We start from the raw sequence: 14,481 nt of genomic DNA, 5'->3' as shown, positions 1-14,481 counted from the left end.
TCCCAGTTCTTTAAATAAAGCAGCACCCACTCCCACCTGATTTTAATCCCATTGATTGAAAACACCCATTTACAATTTCACGATCAAATTAACTTGATTCTAGACATTCATATACATTTGCTACTCAAAGATATGTAATATTGAATCATTTTCCTCAATAAATAAATGACCAAATATATTTTTGTCGCATTTGTTTAACTGGGTTCTCTTGATCTATTTTTATGACTTGTGTGAAAATCAGATGTTTTAAGTAATACTGATCCAGAAATATAGAACATTCTAAAGGACACCCCAAATATCCTCACCATTATCCATTAAATCACAATTTAGTCTTCACTAGAAAAGATTGACAAGACACAGATTCTAATGATTGCCTGCAGGATCCTTTATTGGATATAGATACAGAATAAAGATTTTACAAGTGTTTTACAAAAAAACAGCACAATAAGATGACCGGTAAGTGATCATCTACTTGGCGGACCTTCGTGTCCTTTTGTCCCAGGAAAAATTTGCTCCATATGACTTGACTCTTGGCTTTGGCATCCTCTTCTCTGTTATATCATAACTCCAACCTGTTCAAACAAACAAGACAATGAATGTGTAGCCAAGTATATTTCACCGCCTCAGTTTGGGAGTGGCCCATTGGTGTTGATGTGAAGTGTAAACAGAGGACACAAGCAGTCAGGGCAAAGACAAAAGCAAGACTTAAGAAGTACCAAACAACACATCTCTTCCATTAGGATTCTTTCCCTTTGGGAATGCTTTTGGATGTTATTCCAAGTACAATTTGACAGCACAGGGGTGAAGAAACACTGTGATCATTAAGAGAAGCACTTTGTTCAAACAGCTTACCATTCTTTTCGGCAAACGCAATAGCATCCTCTTTGGTGCTGAATGTAAGGGTCAAGTTGGACAGTGGGTCAGCTCTAAAGAAAGTAGGGAATATAAAACAATTTCAAAATGGGGTTCTAATTGAAAGGGAGACAAAATCTATAGGCTACATCAATGTGGGTTGAAACACGGTGTGTGTGTGTGTGTGTGTGTGTGTGCTGTTTCCGGTGTCAAATGATGGGAACTTACGTGGAGACCCAGCCCATTAGAGGGTTTTCCCATCGCTCCCGGGTGTCAAACTCCATTTTCCACTTCTTGGTGTTCTGGATGCCCGACTGCATGGCTGTACGGGTTGGCACAAAGATGTGCACTCTACGAGTCTTGATGTGCTCCTCCGGGACACCAGTCAACTTTGTAATGTCCTGATGAATATCAAAAGATGGCTATTTTAGGTTCCTACTGTGTAACGGTGAGTTTTCAGTTTTTTTTTGTTTTGTTTTGGGTTTTTTTTAATACGGCGACAATTTGCTTAGCCACATTTTGGCTGCCGAAAAAAGTCCTTGAGTTGGGAAAACATCCAATGCCCTATGCTTTGTAAAATGCAAATTGGAGTTTGTGATACGCATCCAAGAAAGGGGGAAAAAGCAGTAGCATGAAAGAGCTTGGCAGGCCTCACGCTCTTACACCTAAAGGGTATAAAAGCCCAAATATTTCCTTTTGACTAAAGACGCGCACTCTGTCTAGACAAGCTAATTTCTCACACGCTCAAAATGCCATTGTGCTCTTTTTTCACCACAGGGCTTCGGTCACAGGCCAGAAACCTCGGCTTTCAGGTGTGAAGGCAAAGAGAAAAGTCTCCTAAATTGCACATTAGTTGATGACTATAGCAAATTAATTCAATGAATGCAAGGCAATACATTTTAACAAATTAGCAAAAGTGAGGCTTTAGATGTTAGATTTACAGAAGAAAATTTAAAAAACAAAACAAAAAAACCCCAAAATCATTTATTTGCCAATATCATCATTTTAGGGCTGTGACGACAATGCTTGACTTTTTAAACTCATAGCCCATTAACTCATAGCTGCACTGCAAAAATCAATCAGTAACGGGTACCTTGGAAAAGGGGGGGAGGGGTCTGGGTAAAAAGCAGTTGTTGACTGCCCATGGTCCAGAGCGACAGGCCTCTGCTGAAAGATTGTGCGAAAGCCTGGCCCAATTCTTTAGGGAATTAGTCGCCGAACACTGGGAAGTCGGCAGCAGCACACACACATGCAAACCTCCCAGCAAGCGGCCGCTAGCCACCCAAGGCTCCGAGCCTCAAAAGCAGCTTGCCTTTCAGTTCTCCTTCACACGTCTCAATAGCCATTACAACTTCAAAGGATCAAATTTTTAACATTGTCATCTGCACGTTGATTCATTGTAAATGGTGCTTTAGTATGAGGCCTGAACAAAGGCACCCTAACAAATTGGTGCATAGGGAGTTTTCACATAACATTTGGGCAGACTGAATAATAGGTGGCCAAAGAGAATATACTGTACACTGTGGACTAATTTTGACAACAGGAGACTTATGAACAAGGCTGTCATTTTTGAGTGATGTTTTTTGAATGAGTATATGTAACTCAAGTTTAGAGTTCATACAGTCAAATGGATTCAGGGTTTTGAGCGTATTTCTGGTTTCACGTTAAAAATAAAATAAATGAAGTAGCCTAAATAGACAAATTTGTGATTTGAACAAAATTCTTCATACAACATTGCGATCCTAAATTAATCAAATGTTACTATTAGGAAATCTTTATCATTCTGCCTTTGGGATTACTAAGTTTATGTATTGATGAAATCATAGTTCCAAATGCACTTATTTCAACTTATTTTTGTTGATCTTCACACTGATGGTAAACAGGAAAGAAAAGCATTAATGGCTAAAATGGTAACTTTCTTGTGCTCATAGCCAAGTTGTACTGAGATGTGACTACACTCAAATCTAAATGAATTTTTATTCAGCAGGAACACCAGGAGTTTGACAGTGGACAGTCAGGAGCTGCCAGGCCACGTCAACCACTGCTGAGTGAGGTGGAAGTGACAATCGCTCTTGCAAACACAAACACAGGGATTAACGTTACCTCTATGGGATTAACAAACTAGACTACAGTAAGCATTTGTAAATTACATAAACTGCTGCTGACAGTAGTGGCAGAGTTGAGCACAATACTCCCAGTCTGGATGTAAATGACCTTGATGTATTTAAAAAAAAACAAACAAAAAAAAACAGCAAGATTGTATTCCGATGAATATGATAATGCATCTATAAGACCATAAATGAACCCCCCCCCTCCAAAAAACAACACACTGAAAACGCTCCTCATTGTCCATACAATGTAAAAAAAGAAAGAGAGAAAGAAAAGAGAAAAGGGGTAGTCTAGACTTTTATTCCTGCATACATTATGGCAACAAAAACTAGGAGGGTGATCTGCACAGGAGACGAGAGCACAATGGCTCATACACAAAGCAGGCGACGGTGGCTTAAATATGGTCCTTCTTGGGAAGTGGGGGGAAAAGCTGGAGGGGAAGGGGCAAGGAAAAAAAAAAAACCCACAAAGGGAAACGCTGCACGTTTCTCCATCCATGTACAGGAAGCAAAATGAGGACTATGAAGTTTGACACTATTCACAGGGCCCTACAATCCCTGGTATGCAGACAGAATGCCAAGCTTAAGAGCGGGGGAGGAGAAGCTGGCGAGGCCTCCGTCACGTGAAAGCGTGTCTATATTTCTGACATCTCTGGCTGGCCGCTGAATGAGGAGCATGGGAGATCTCGCGGCAGCGGCGGGCCGAGAGGCGCAGTGCTCGGGGACAGGGCTGGCGCGGGAGGCAGGCTAGCCGCCCCCGGGGGCCGCGCAAACGCTAGGCTCTCAGGGTCAGGGAGAAACTACTTGTAGGAAAACGAAGAGGGGGGGAAAAATATCACACTGAAATAGGAGCTGACCTATAACTGACCAGTTATTATTATCAATATTTTTTGTTCAGTGAGGACTTGTATCCTTGCCGAAGGATCAAATAAACTTTAAATGGAATCAGTTGTGCTGAAGTTATGCAAACACCAGGATCCTAATAGCCACAAAAGCTCTCAATATGCACAGTCTGTTGCTCTCATCTCTCATAAAAAAAAGCATTCAGTGTAGCATATGTTTTGCAATTCAGAAAAACCTAACAATCATCCCTGTGTTTTGGACGCGTTTCTGTGCTGTGGGAATCCCCCCCATCCCCCGAGGAGCGCCTTCGGTCGGCTCCAATTCTCAGGTAAATGTCTCCCTTGCCCATTAAGTTACTGAAGTACAGTTTATACAGCTGCCTCTGCATCGGGGCCTTTGTGGAACCACACACACGCTGCGGCACAACTGCACGGCGCTTGATGGCAATCGCAGGCCTCTGGCAGGCGACAGAGGGGAGGGCACCAGTAACTAGTAAAGTGGGGAGGGGGTGGGGGGCGGTGTTGGGGCAGGCGGGCAGGCGTGCGTGCTGGGGTATGGGGGGGCGGTGTTGGGGCAGGCGGGCGGGCGTGCGGTGTTGGGGCAGGCGGGCGGGCGCGCGTGCTGGGGTATGGGGGGGTGGGGGGCGGTGTTGGGGCAGGCGGGCGGGCGTGCGTGCTGGGGTATTGGGGGGGGGCGGTGTTGGGGCAGGCAGGCGGGCGTGCGTGCTGGGGTATGGGGGGGGGGGGGGGGTTTGACCCGACGGTAAGTTCTGAGCTGGCCTGAAAGGCTGACAATAATACATGAGAAAGTGGATAGTAAGTCATTCCCATCAGATACAGGTGGAACCTTTCACGGATTTCCACAGGCCTGGAGTCCACATGTAATTTAATCAGATCCAGCGCTCACTCCAGGACATGGAATTCAGATAAATAATACACCTCACTGGCATTCCCACACAAAAGCCTTTATGGCCTAAGCCCAAAGCTAAATTCACCTTGAACACAATTCGGTTTCAGAGGGAAAATAGAGGGAAGAATATCAGGCACAATTTTTAAAAACCCATCAAAGTCAGCAGAGATAAAAAAAGAAAGAAAGAGGAAAAAAAAAAGATTAAAAGAGCCACTTGGAGATTCATCAAAGTCTGCTCACCCTGCATGTATATGTATATCCACTTACTGTGCTGTGAATAAATGACCAATAACTGTCAGGCGACTCAAAGAGTATGACAGGTAAGTGATGAACTCTGCGGTGGGGGCTTTTACCATTCGTTTTAGTCTCTGTCAGATCATACAAATAATATGTGAGCTCTGCGGTCGTCCCAATGCTTAGGGAGTGTAATTGAACATTACTAATCCAGAGGAGGGTTCCCACATGTTATGCTAGAGCCATCCAAAAACTGCTAACTCCTGAGGCTGCGCACGTTTAACCCTGGCGAGGATCCCCGCTGGCGGGCGCACAGGCACGCTCTCCCTCCCCCCCCCCCGTCTGAAGGGCGGCACTCTCAGGACTTTGACATCGGGGTGTTGTTACCTGAGGCCTGACCCCGCTCAGGCGCACTGAGAGCAGGGGGAAACGCGCGCACACCCACAGTGCATTATGCATGCTGGACGGTCACTTCCTACACCTGGAGCCTGCCCCTTAGCATCGGGAGAGTTCGTCCCTACGTTGTTTTCCTTGTTTAAAAAAATGAAAAAACAAACGAAGCTTTTCACCATTAACATCAACAGCCGAGGCGTGTCTGCCTAGGTGATTGCACAACGCAACCAGTTTGGTCATTTCAAAAGTGTTAGGGCCACAGCTAATAACGGACTGGACATGAAGGGTCACTAATAGAAACAAACAACATGTACTGCCCATGCAAGCAAAAGGGAGGGGGGGGGGGGGGGGGGCTGGCCCCAGGGTCAACTCTGCTCTCACATTACAGCGCGAGCAGGGCAGCAGGGTGGGGCGGACAGCATGCGCTCGTGGGAAGAGGCATTTCCGCATCCCATTAGCCACGTCCCACCTGTCCGTTTGTTTGTGGGCAACGTCTGCGGGAAACGCTCGCGTCTCAGCAAAACAGTGGTGCTTTTCAAGTGTTACTCACAAGCCATCTGTCCTATTCGAGCAGGAAAAAAAGACTTTCTGGGACAGAAAGCACTCGTGCTTACGTTAGCTGTCAAAATGGTACCATATTAGTGTCAATATTTAGAAAATTGCATTAATATGTCACTCTGGGAATATCACATTTTAGCCAACCACGAAAAATGAAAGGAAAAGAGAAATGAAAAATAAAAGAAAAATAATATTTCATTAACATGAATAGACATGCTTTCTACCAAAGGGCTAAAAAGCAAAGGCACACTTAAAAGAAAAGAAAAATAACCTCCTTCAGTGCTTGTCAGACTGGCTACTCCATTCAACACTACTGTGAATGAGGCACTTTCTTCTTTGAACACTGCTAATGCTCTTTTACTTCTTTTCTGATAATGTTTTTTCCTGACTTATCTACAATCTGAACAGGCATCTTAAATTATGACTAAGAGACCAAAACTACTTTTTTTTGGTCAAAAATTTACCGTCACACAAGCATTATAATTTCAGCATGCCCAACCCCTGGACAAAAAGAGAATAACAGTTACTGAGCTCCTGACAAAATCACGCAAAGTATTTTTTTCCCCCCAGTACAAATGTAATTAAGCCTTCTACGTCACAGTTGTGTTTGTTGCAAAGAGACATGTAGTACTCTGAGTTTACACACGGAAGCCGCCTATTTCAGGGCCATTCATTCAAAAATGACATTTATGAGGGGGTGGGGCGGATCCAAGCTAAAATTGCATGTGACTAATGACAAAGTGCATAAGGCATTACACAATTACAATTAATCATAATGAGTGCTGAAGCATTTATGACCATCCCCCCCCCCCATATGCGTCACAAAGAAGTGAAGGCTAGTTGGCAATGTTATATTAACACCATTAAGAACAAGAAGAGAAAAACAAATGTGTTTTCCTCAAAGTAGAATTACATTACAGTTAAATCACACTGAGTGCTTAGGCATATATGGCTACTACTTTCCTACAAGCTTTGCAAGCAAGAGAAGAGTGAGCCCAATTTGCGACACTGCATCCAATACAAATAAGAGGGGGCTCGTCCATTTTTGAGCGAGACAAGTGGTGGAGACCCAACAGAACAGCTGAAGCAGGTTTCCTTCCTCGGCCGCACAAAAGCAACAGCACTGAAGGGTGCTTTAATGCTTACTTTCTCTTGAGTGCTAAGTAAATGAAACACCATTTAGCGGCCAACGCACAAAGCCTCGCGTCGGGTCCTTTTCAAAAGAGTCATATCCTTTGACCTAGTTGTCCAGCCTTGGCTTTTTTTTTTTTTTTTTGCGCAGGCACCTGGTATGGGGAGCGAGTAGACAAAACAGACACTTGAGCTGTGTGCTGTAGCTGGGAGGAAGGGGAGGAAGGGTCAGCAAAGTCCACTTCGCAGCCTGGATCATCTCTGGGAATTCACATGAGCTTGGGCCGTATTAAGTCCTTAAGCCAACACACATCCCTCGACAGCCCTCTCCACTGGAGTTGTTTCAGGGGAATATTTCATCTTCTCGAATATTTCACTTTCTTACAGTACACCATATGGCGGGACGGTGCAGTCAGCTGGGGAGGGCAAAGGACTCCGCAAGTCAGTGCGAGTGAGGTTTTTGTTAGTGGGTCTTTATAAACGAGCAGGGGGCTTGCGCAGGCCACTGCTCCTTGCCTTTTCTATCGCAATGAGGAAGTAGCCACAGACAGCACATGGCCTAGCTGCGGTTCAAACACACATTTAGGTAGTACATTACCAGTTACACTCTCCTATCTACAGCTAGCATCAAAGACTCCAACATAAATATGATTCATTTAGGTAGAAAAGCTTTTAGACGTCTTTAGAAGTCTTGCATCCAGTGATGTATTACTGCAGACAGAATAGCAAATAAGTTCATTCCATGATCTCATGTGGCATGCAAAGAAAGGTGCAACACAGAATGTGGGAGGAATAACAACAACAAAAAAAATCTCGAAAAATCCCCACATTATGAATATACGATTCCGAAGCAGCAGGCATGTGTTTTGGAAAAGAAATGCCTGTACTTTCTCAGTTTCAAATATCTTGCACGCAAAATGTCAAAAGAGGGGCGGAGCGGTGGGTCTTCTATTGGGCAATGACAGGTCTATGCTTTCAAGAGATCCCTGCACAAGCCCAGGTATTCCAGGTCAAGCAACGTATCCGTGGCCGGCTGTGCAGCCTCTCTCGCAGCTCAGCACGCTCGATCAAATGGCGCATTGCTAACTCGAGCAAGCCAGGACAGGCACCAGAGACGCAGAGTCAGCTGCAACTCAGCCACAATCACACAGGGCTTTAATTGCCATAATTTGATATGCCGCACATTTGCCTGCGCATAAAGGGGTACATATGCAAGTGCTTTCACATGAGCTAATGGCATTCGCCTCGGGTCGTTCTGTTCCTTTCGGAAATGCCAGCTTCACGTCTCAGTTGGACGAGGACGCTGCAGCTTGGTGGCAAAGTTATCGGCTTCCATTTCTAAGAAACTGAAGACATTCGATCACAAATGCAAGAAGTTGCTGTTAAGCAATAGATCAAAGCTGGGGGCAAAGCTCGGCAGTTTAGCGTTCTATGAAATCTTCTCGTTTAGAGTCTGTTTCTAGAAAGAGAGGAGGCAATAGGCCAAGAGAGAAAACTTTAAAATGCTAAAGAGGATCCTCTCACTAAACTTAGAACTAATTTAATGTATTCCCAAACAATAATATTATAAAAAAAGTATACAGAAACTTGTCCCCATTACGAAACCTATTCTGAAGTTAGTCTCCCACTTGCTTAATATATTTAATAGACGGTTTCTTGCTTGTGTAAAGACTCACTGAAAAGGAATCTCCACTGCCACAAGCAGTTTCGATCACGGCCTTGGGATGAATGACTGAACGCAGGAGTGAAGAGTCTGAAAGCCCTTTTGAAGTTTGTTAAAGTGGCGGTCAGGATAAAGCACGAAAAGAAACCGTGCCAAGTCGCCTCAAATGAAGCCACTTCAGTGGGTAAATTATACAGCGCACCTCACATATTGCTCAATAATTACATGTTCAGGAATAGAGTTTTCTGGGTTCCTTCCATTTGACGCTTTACACAGTGGCTCAGGTGTTCTGAGCCATGTTGGCAAACTGTTTGGATGGCTTGGTATTGGTAAATCAGCTCCATGACTCCTCTTTTTTGGCAGGGCAGTTACAAATGTGATACAAATGATGTTAACAGATTACACACAAGGCAAAAAAACAAACATTTGTGTCTGGGTGACATCATGAAATGACTGAAACATGGACTGTCAGAGAGACAAACTGAACCACTGACTATAAAAGTTTTAAGCATGTAGTTTCAAGTGCATCAGTGCAAACTAAGCACTTTATAATGGTATCTAAAAAGTTGGATGTGTTTTGAGTGGTGATTTAAAAGGCCTATGTGGACAATTCATATCTCCCCTGCAGCATATATTTCATTGAATGTGCAAAACTCATCTTCATTGCTGAACAAAAGCTTGGAAGCCAACAGGAAAAGGACCAGCTACTGCCTCTCCAGTCTCTTCCCAGCAGACCGAGCGGCTACTGCCTCTCCAGTCTCTTCCCAGCAGACCGAGCGGCTACTGCCTCTCCAGTCTCTTCCCAGCAGACCGAGCGGCTACTGCCTCTCCAGTCTCTTCCCAGCAGACCGAGCGGCTACTGCCTCTCCAGTCTCTTCCCAGCAGACCGAGCGGCTACTGCCTCTCCAGTCTCTTCCCAGCAGACCGAGCGGCCACTGCCTCTCCAGTCTCTTCCCAGCAGACCGAGCGGCCACTGCCTCTCCAGTCTCTTCCCAGCAGACTGAGCTGCTACTGCCTCTCCAGTCTTCCAAACAGACTGAGCTGCTACTGTCTCACTTGTCTCTTCCTAGCAGACCAAGCTGCTACTGCCTCTCTAGTCTCGGGTTTCTTCTCTCTTTCCCTTTTCATTCCATTGTTTTCTGGGGCCCTTGATCAGCTCTACATTGGAGCGGCCCCAAACTTGAAGAGAGAGCTCTGTTGGCAAGCTCACACACAATCCGGGACAGAATCTGCACCCAAACATCTCAGAGACCAATGCTTTCTCCTCATTTAATACTAGATATCTATTTATCTACTGTCAGACAAAATACATTTCAATTAATAACAATCACTCCCTGTGAGAAAGAATTCACGGATGCAAGTCAATATGACAAAGATGTAGATGAGAAAACGGTTAGATAACTATATTGTATAATAACGTTTTAAAATTTTATGGCTATTTACGATAGATGTCATCAAAGTCCAAAATATTCACAGATATGTTGCTGGCTATTTTTCCAGTTAAATAAAAAGAATTATGTACAAGTAGACAGACAGACAAAGTTACAAAACCTTTGCATCAACAATTACAAAACTTTTTGGAGTATTGTAGTTGTAGAGTCCTGAGTTCTCTATCAATTTATGACCTTACTTTTTTGAGAAATTACTGATGATTGACAACTAATTAACAGCAGGCTTATGCAATCAATTAAATTTACATTCTATATGCTATATAATATGTAGGCATGTAATAAATTTTACACAAAATATATACCTATACATTAAGGCCCCAGTTTAAATTAATCAACAATTTCATCACAACAAACCAGTCACACCAAACCAATCTCATTTGGGATGTTCTTACCAATTTTGCATCCACTGTGATGAGCTGGGTCTCATGCTCTTGCTGTTGTGCCAGGTATCCCGACGTGTTAACTGACCTGCAAGAAGTTTAAAGAGGGGGTGAAACCAACAAGGAAAACAAACAAACAAGCAAATGAAACCATAATAATATCCAAAGCAAATAAAAGCAACTACAGTGTGGCTTCTTCGGGTGGTGAATGAGGTGAATCAAGGAAAGAGCGCTCAGGTTTCTTTCCTGCCCTATCAGAGCCATTTTCAGTTCTGGTTTTCTGTCCTCCTCTCATTGACTCATTGAAAAAGATGGCACTTTACATTGGCTGGCCGAGCCACAGGCCTGGACACAGAGCGTCCGGCACAAGGGCAGTGCAAGAACACAGCTAGTCACAAACAGTGCATTCCCAAGACCTCTTCTTGCAGCTCTGCTGGCGATTGTGGTTGCACGGCTACCCAGCTCGGGAACCATGCAGGTTTAAACAATCTGGCACTGTGTGCTAGCCTAAATATGACATTTGTAAACAATCTTCCACTAATTATGGCAACATAAGCCACAGCTAATCAATAACTCATAGAATATTAACTGAGAGTACAACAGTTACTACAGCTCCCAAGACCACATGACATTTGAGCAGGCTGCATTTTTCATAGCCATACAAGAGAATACCTCAAAAAATGTACCCTGGAGGCTTGCACTGCCTGCTAGGAAAATAAACCGCCTGGTGCTTTTTCACATGAATGTGACAGTTCTGAGCAGGGAAGACTTGATGTTTTTCAAGAACAGTGAAAATGCAATGGACCAAGACAGCATGAGCAAATGAGTGCAGTACAACAGGAGACCAAACTCACTGTCCACAAATGTATTAAACAACAGTCATTTGCTGACTGCTACCTTGTTACCATTCAAAGTAGTCCTATCCAGTAGACATAGTTATAAATATCTAGACATTTGGATAAACCAACTCACCCTTGCCTTGGTCCACTACCCCCCAACGCCCCATCCTATTTTTGCAGTCAACATGTTAGCATTACCTAGTCTATACTATAATTCCTATCCACAAGCATTCTGATTAAAAATAGAGAAAGTAATAGCCTCAACCCAGTTATAAAGATCCAATGTCAATTTAATCAGCTAGGGTCCTTGGCTGTTGATAAAATATCATAATGCCAAAGAAATCAAGATATCCAGCAATAACAAATAGTCCCATAAGCCACCTTTCAAAGGTAGATAAAGATATTCACTTCCACAGTTTCCAACAGTTTGTGCTGCTACTAGCATGAATCCAAAGCTGACAAAAATCACTTTAAAGGATCTACAGAGATCAGTGGCTGGAGTGAACTGGAGTGAAGATGAACCAGTCAATATGAAGAGCACTTCAAACAACTGGAAAGATGTCTAGAAAGAAACCATTACAGTAGAAACAAATGCATCAAAGTTCATCTGGAGTTTGCCAGAGCATTAAAGTGATCCAGATAAACTTTGGGATAAGGTTTTGTGGTCCAAAAATGGAAATTTCTGGACAACACTGGCACTGCCCATTACTCAACAAACACCATCCCAACAGTGAAGTGGCAGCATCATAGTATTTGGATGCTTTTCCTTAGTGAGGACTGGGTATCTTGTTAAAATGGAAAGAAAGAGGGAAGATATGAAATACAAGGAAATGCTGCAAGATAACCTGCTTCGGATGGACGTATGGATGTATGTATGGATGGATGGATAACTACTTCACCTTTCAAAAGAACAATGATCTAAAGCATCAGGTCAAACAACAAGTCAAAGTCCATTTCTCAGTCCAATTGAGAATCTGCATACTGAGGCCACTAGCATCATCTAACCAACCTGAGCAATTTAAAGCAAATCAGTCAAGATTAAAATGATTCTTACAAGTTGTATTAAGGGGTTAAATGCTTATACAAGCAGCATTTTTCACAATTTAATTTTTTATCTGATCTGCTGACATAATGAATTTGGATGAGAGTATATCGGTTAATTTTACTTTAAGAGTGTGTTGGTTTGTAATACAAAAATGCTATGCTGGAATCTGTATTAAAAAAATAGAATGCTGGCTGGAATAACCTGTCATTTTTAATCCAGGTGAATCTGATGACATAAGAAGGTGGAACTCTTACAAGGCACTATTTGACCGTATGATGCTAATACAATTAACGTCAGATATAGGAAGACAGCAAAATGCATATGATGATTACTGGACATCTTGAACACCAAGGTATTGCAATTATCCCTCAGATAACTAAAAAAGCGTCAACACTGTACATTCAGACTTTTAACATAAAACTCTAAACAGATATCTTGGTTTTGGACAACGTATTTGTACTGGACCTCGAAGACCCACCAGTAATCTCAGTTAAGAGTACACTAATACAGTTAACCCGTAAACTGATTTGACAACGGGCTAAGACTAAATTAATAAAAAAGTACACCAGGTCGCAATCACGTACCATTCATCGTAAAGACCGGACCAATTTTAGAGGCCCTGCTGGACTCGCTGTTATGCTAGCTAGCTAGCTAGCTAGCTAGCTGCCGGTCAAACAAAGCTTCCAACTGTAGCTAACTATCTGCTAGCTACGGTATCGTACAGTAAACAGCTCCTATGTCAATGCTACTCGTCTGTCTCACTTGAAGAAACTTCAAGTGGGTTTTTATGTTTTTATATAGACTGACAGGTGCTACCACCTAGGTTCAGATTGGTAAAATAGTCAGAAAGCTAGTTATGTTTAGTGTAACCTCAGAGTCGATAGCCGTTAAGTTAGCTAGCTAACCTACCTATATAACTAAGCAACATCAGTTATACATTCTGGCTTAAGCAATGCAAAATCCAAACATGATTAAATGTTATTTTACATAAAATTCAGAATGCATAACTAAGGACATGCAATGTCAACCAATTAGCTAGGTTAGTTAGCTAGGTAATATTTATTAAGCAGTGAAGCTAGCTAGATTAGCTCACTGGTTAATATTTGACAACAATGCCATGGTACATTAATGTATGTAATTAAAATGTTGCAACAAATATTGTACACCAAAAAAAAAAAATGCAGATTGATAGATCAAGCAATGCATTCTTTCTTACCTTAACGTAGTTAGAGGTGACTTTGTGATTAAATTGCGAAAACAAACTCGGCTCAAACCAAAGAGTGACATTGAAGACGCCATGTTGACAGAGAGGACGCTGTACGGTATACACGGTAGTCCAAAAAGGTATCGCAATTACTTCAGCTGGAGGAAGGATGCGGGTGACATGGACTACGCTACAGGAAGAGAATAGAATTGACCGAGAGCGTGTTGACCGTGTGTTGTTTTCAGACTCATACAAGCATGGTTGTTACACCAATTGTAAGTCCTGTGCATGCTCAATAGGTTACTACTGTGGTTTAACTATATAAATAGTTGGACAAACTATCACGATTATTTTCAGTCAAACATAAAATCTAATTAGCTATTAAACATACATCATACGTAGTCCTTACTTATATGGTACTGTCTATAATGTTGTTGTTGTTGATTTTGATCACTTGCTAGTCCTGTGAATTCTTGCGCTGACCTTCGCTCTAATCTTAATCTAGGGTTGTCCAACAGGCACAACTCACTTGGAAACCCTTTACAACTCTATTTCTGATGTAGCTACTGATCAAGACCTGAAGTCTCCTCAGGAAATAATAATAACAATAATTATAATAATTTATTAATATTATTATTATTGTTGTTGTTGTTGTTAATATTTATAATATTATAAACAACTGTTATTTTTCTACTTATTATTGTTATTGTTCTGTTGTTGTTGTATTACAAGTCTGTGATTTCACAGACACGGATTATACCTCATTATGGTCCATCCTGTTAATGAGGAGTTGCTTGCACATAACAAAGGCCATCAAACACATCAAGGACATCCTGCACCTTATATCTTACAAAAAATCTTACCATCAAAA

At 42.4% G+C, this 14,481-nt stretch overlaps 1 protein-coding gene across 1 annotated transcript; it reads right to left on the bottom strand.

Moving 5' to 3' along the window:
• Positions 1–361: 361 nt before the first annotated feature.
• On the bottom strand, positions 362–13,775 carry ndufs4 (NADH:ubiquinone oxidoreductase subunit S4). The gene is made up of 5 exons (XM_027028525.3): positions 13,623–13,775; positions 10,535–10,610; positions 1,081–1,253; positions 853–926; positions 362–572 (listed from the first exon to the last, which is right to left on the bottom strand). Exons 1-5 carry the CDS (start codon positions 13,703–13,705, stop codon positions 469–471), a joined length of 510 nt encoding a protein of 169 aa, XP_026884326.1. The 5' UTR covers positions 13,706–13,775; the 3' UTR covers positions 362–468.
• Between the last annotated feature and the right edge of the window lie 706 nt (positions 13,776–14,481).

This window comes from Electrophorus electricus, chromosome 5 (genome assembly GCF_041902795.1).
Source record: "Electrophorus electricus isolate QZ-2024a chromosome 5, ASM4190279v1, whole genome shotgun sequence".
In the NCBI taxonomy this organism is placed as follows: Eukaryota; Metazoa; Chordata; class Actinopteri; order Gymnotiformes; family Gymnotidae; genus Electrophorus; species Electrophorus electricus.
The sequence above is the reverse complement of the archived record's forward strand: the minus strand, read 5'-3'. Positions and strand labels throughout refer to the sequence as shown.

Coding starts and splice junctions, on each gene's coding strand:
- ndufs4 (XM_027028525.3), bottom strand. CDS start 13,705: ATGGCGTCTTCAATGTCACTCTTTGGTTTGAGCCGAGTTTGTTTTCGC. Junction 1,254..10,534: donor TCACAGTGGATGCAAAATTG/GTAAGAACATCC, acceptor GATATTCATCAG/GACATTACAAAGTTGACTGG. Junction 927..1,080: donor CTAATGGGCTGGGTCTCCAC/GTAAGTTCCCAT, acceptor TACTTTCTTTAG/AGCTGACCCACTGTCCAACT.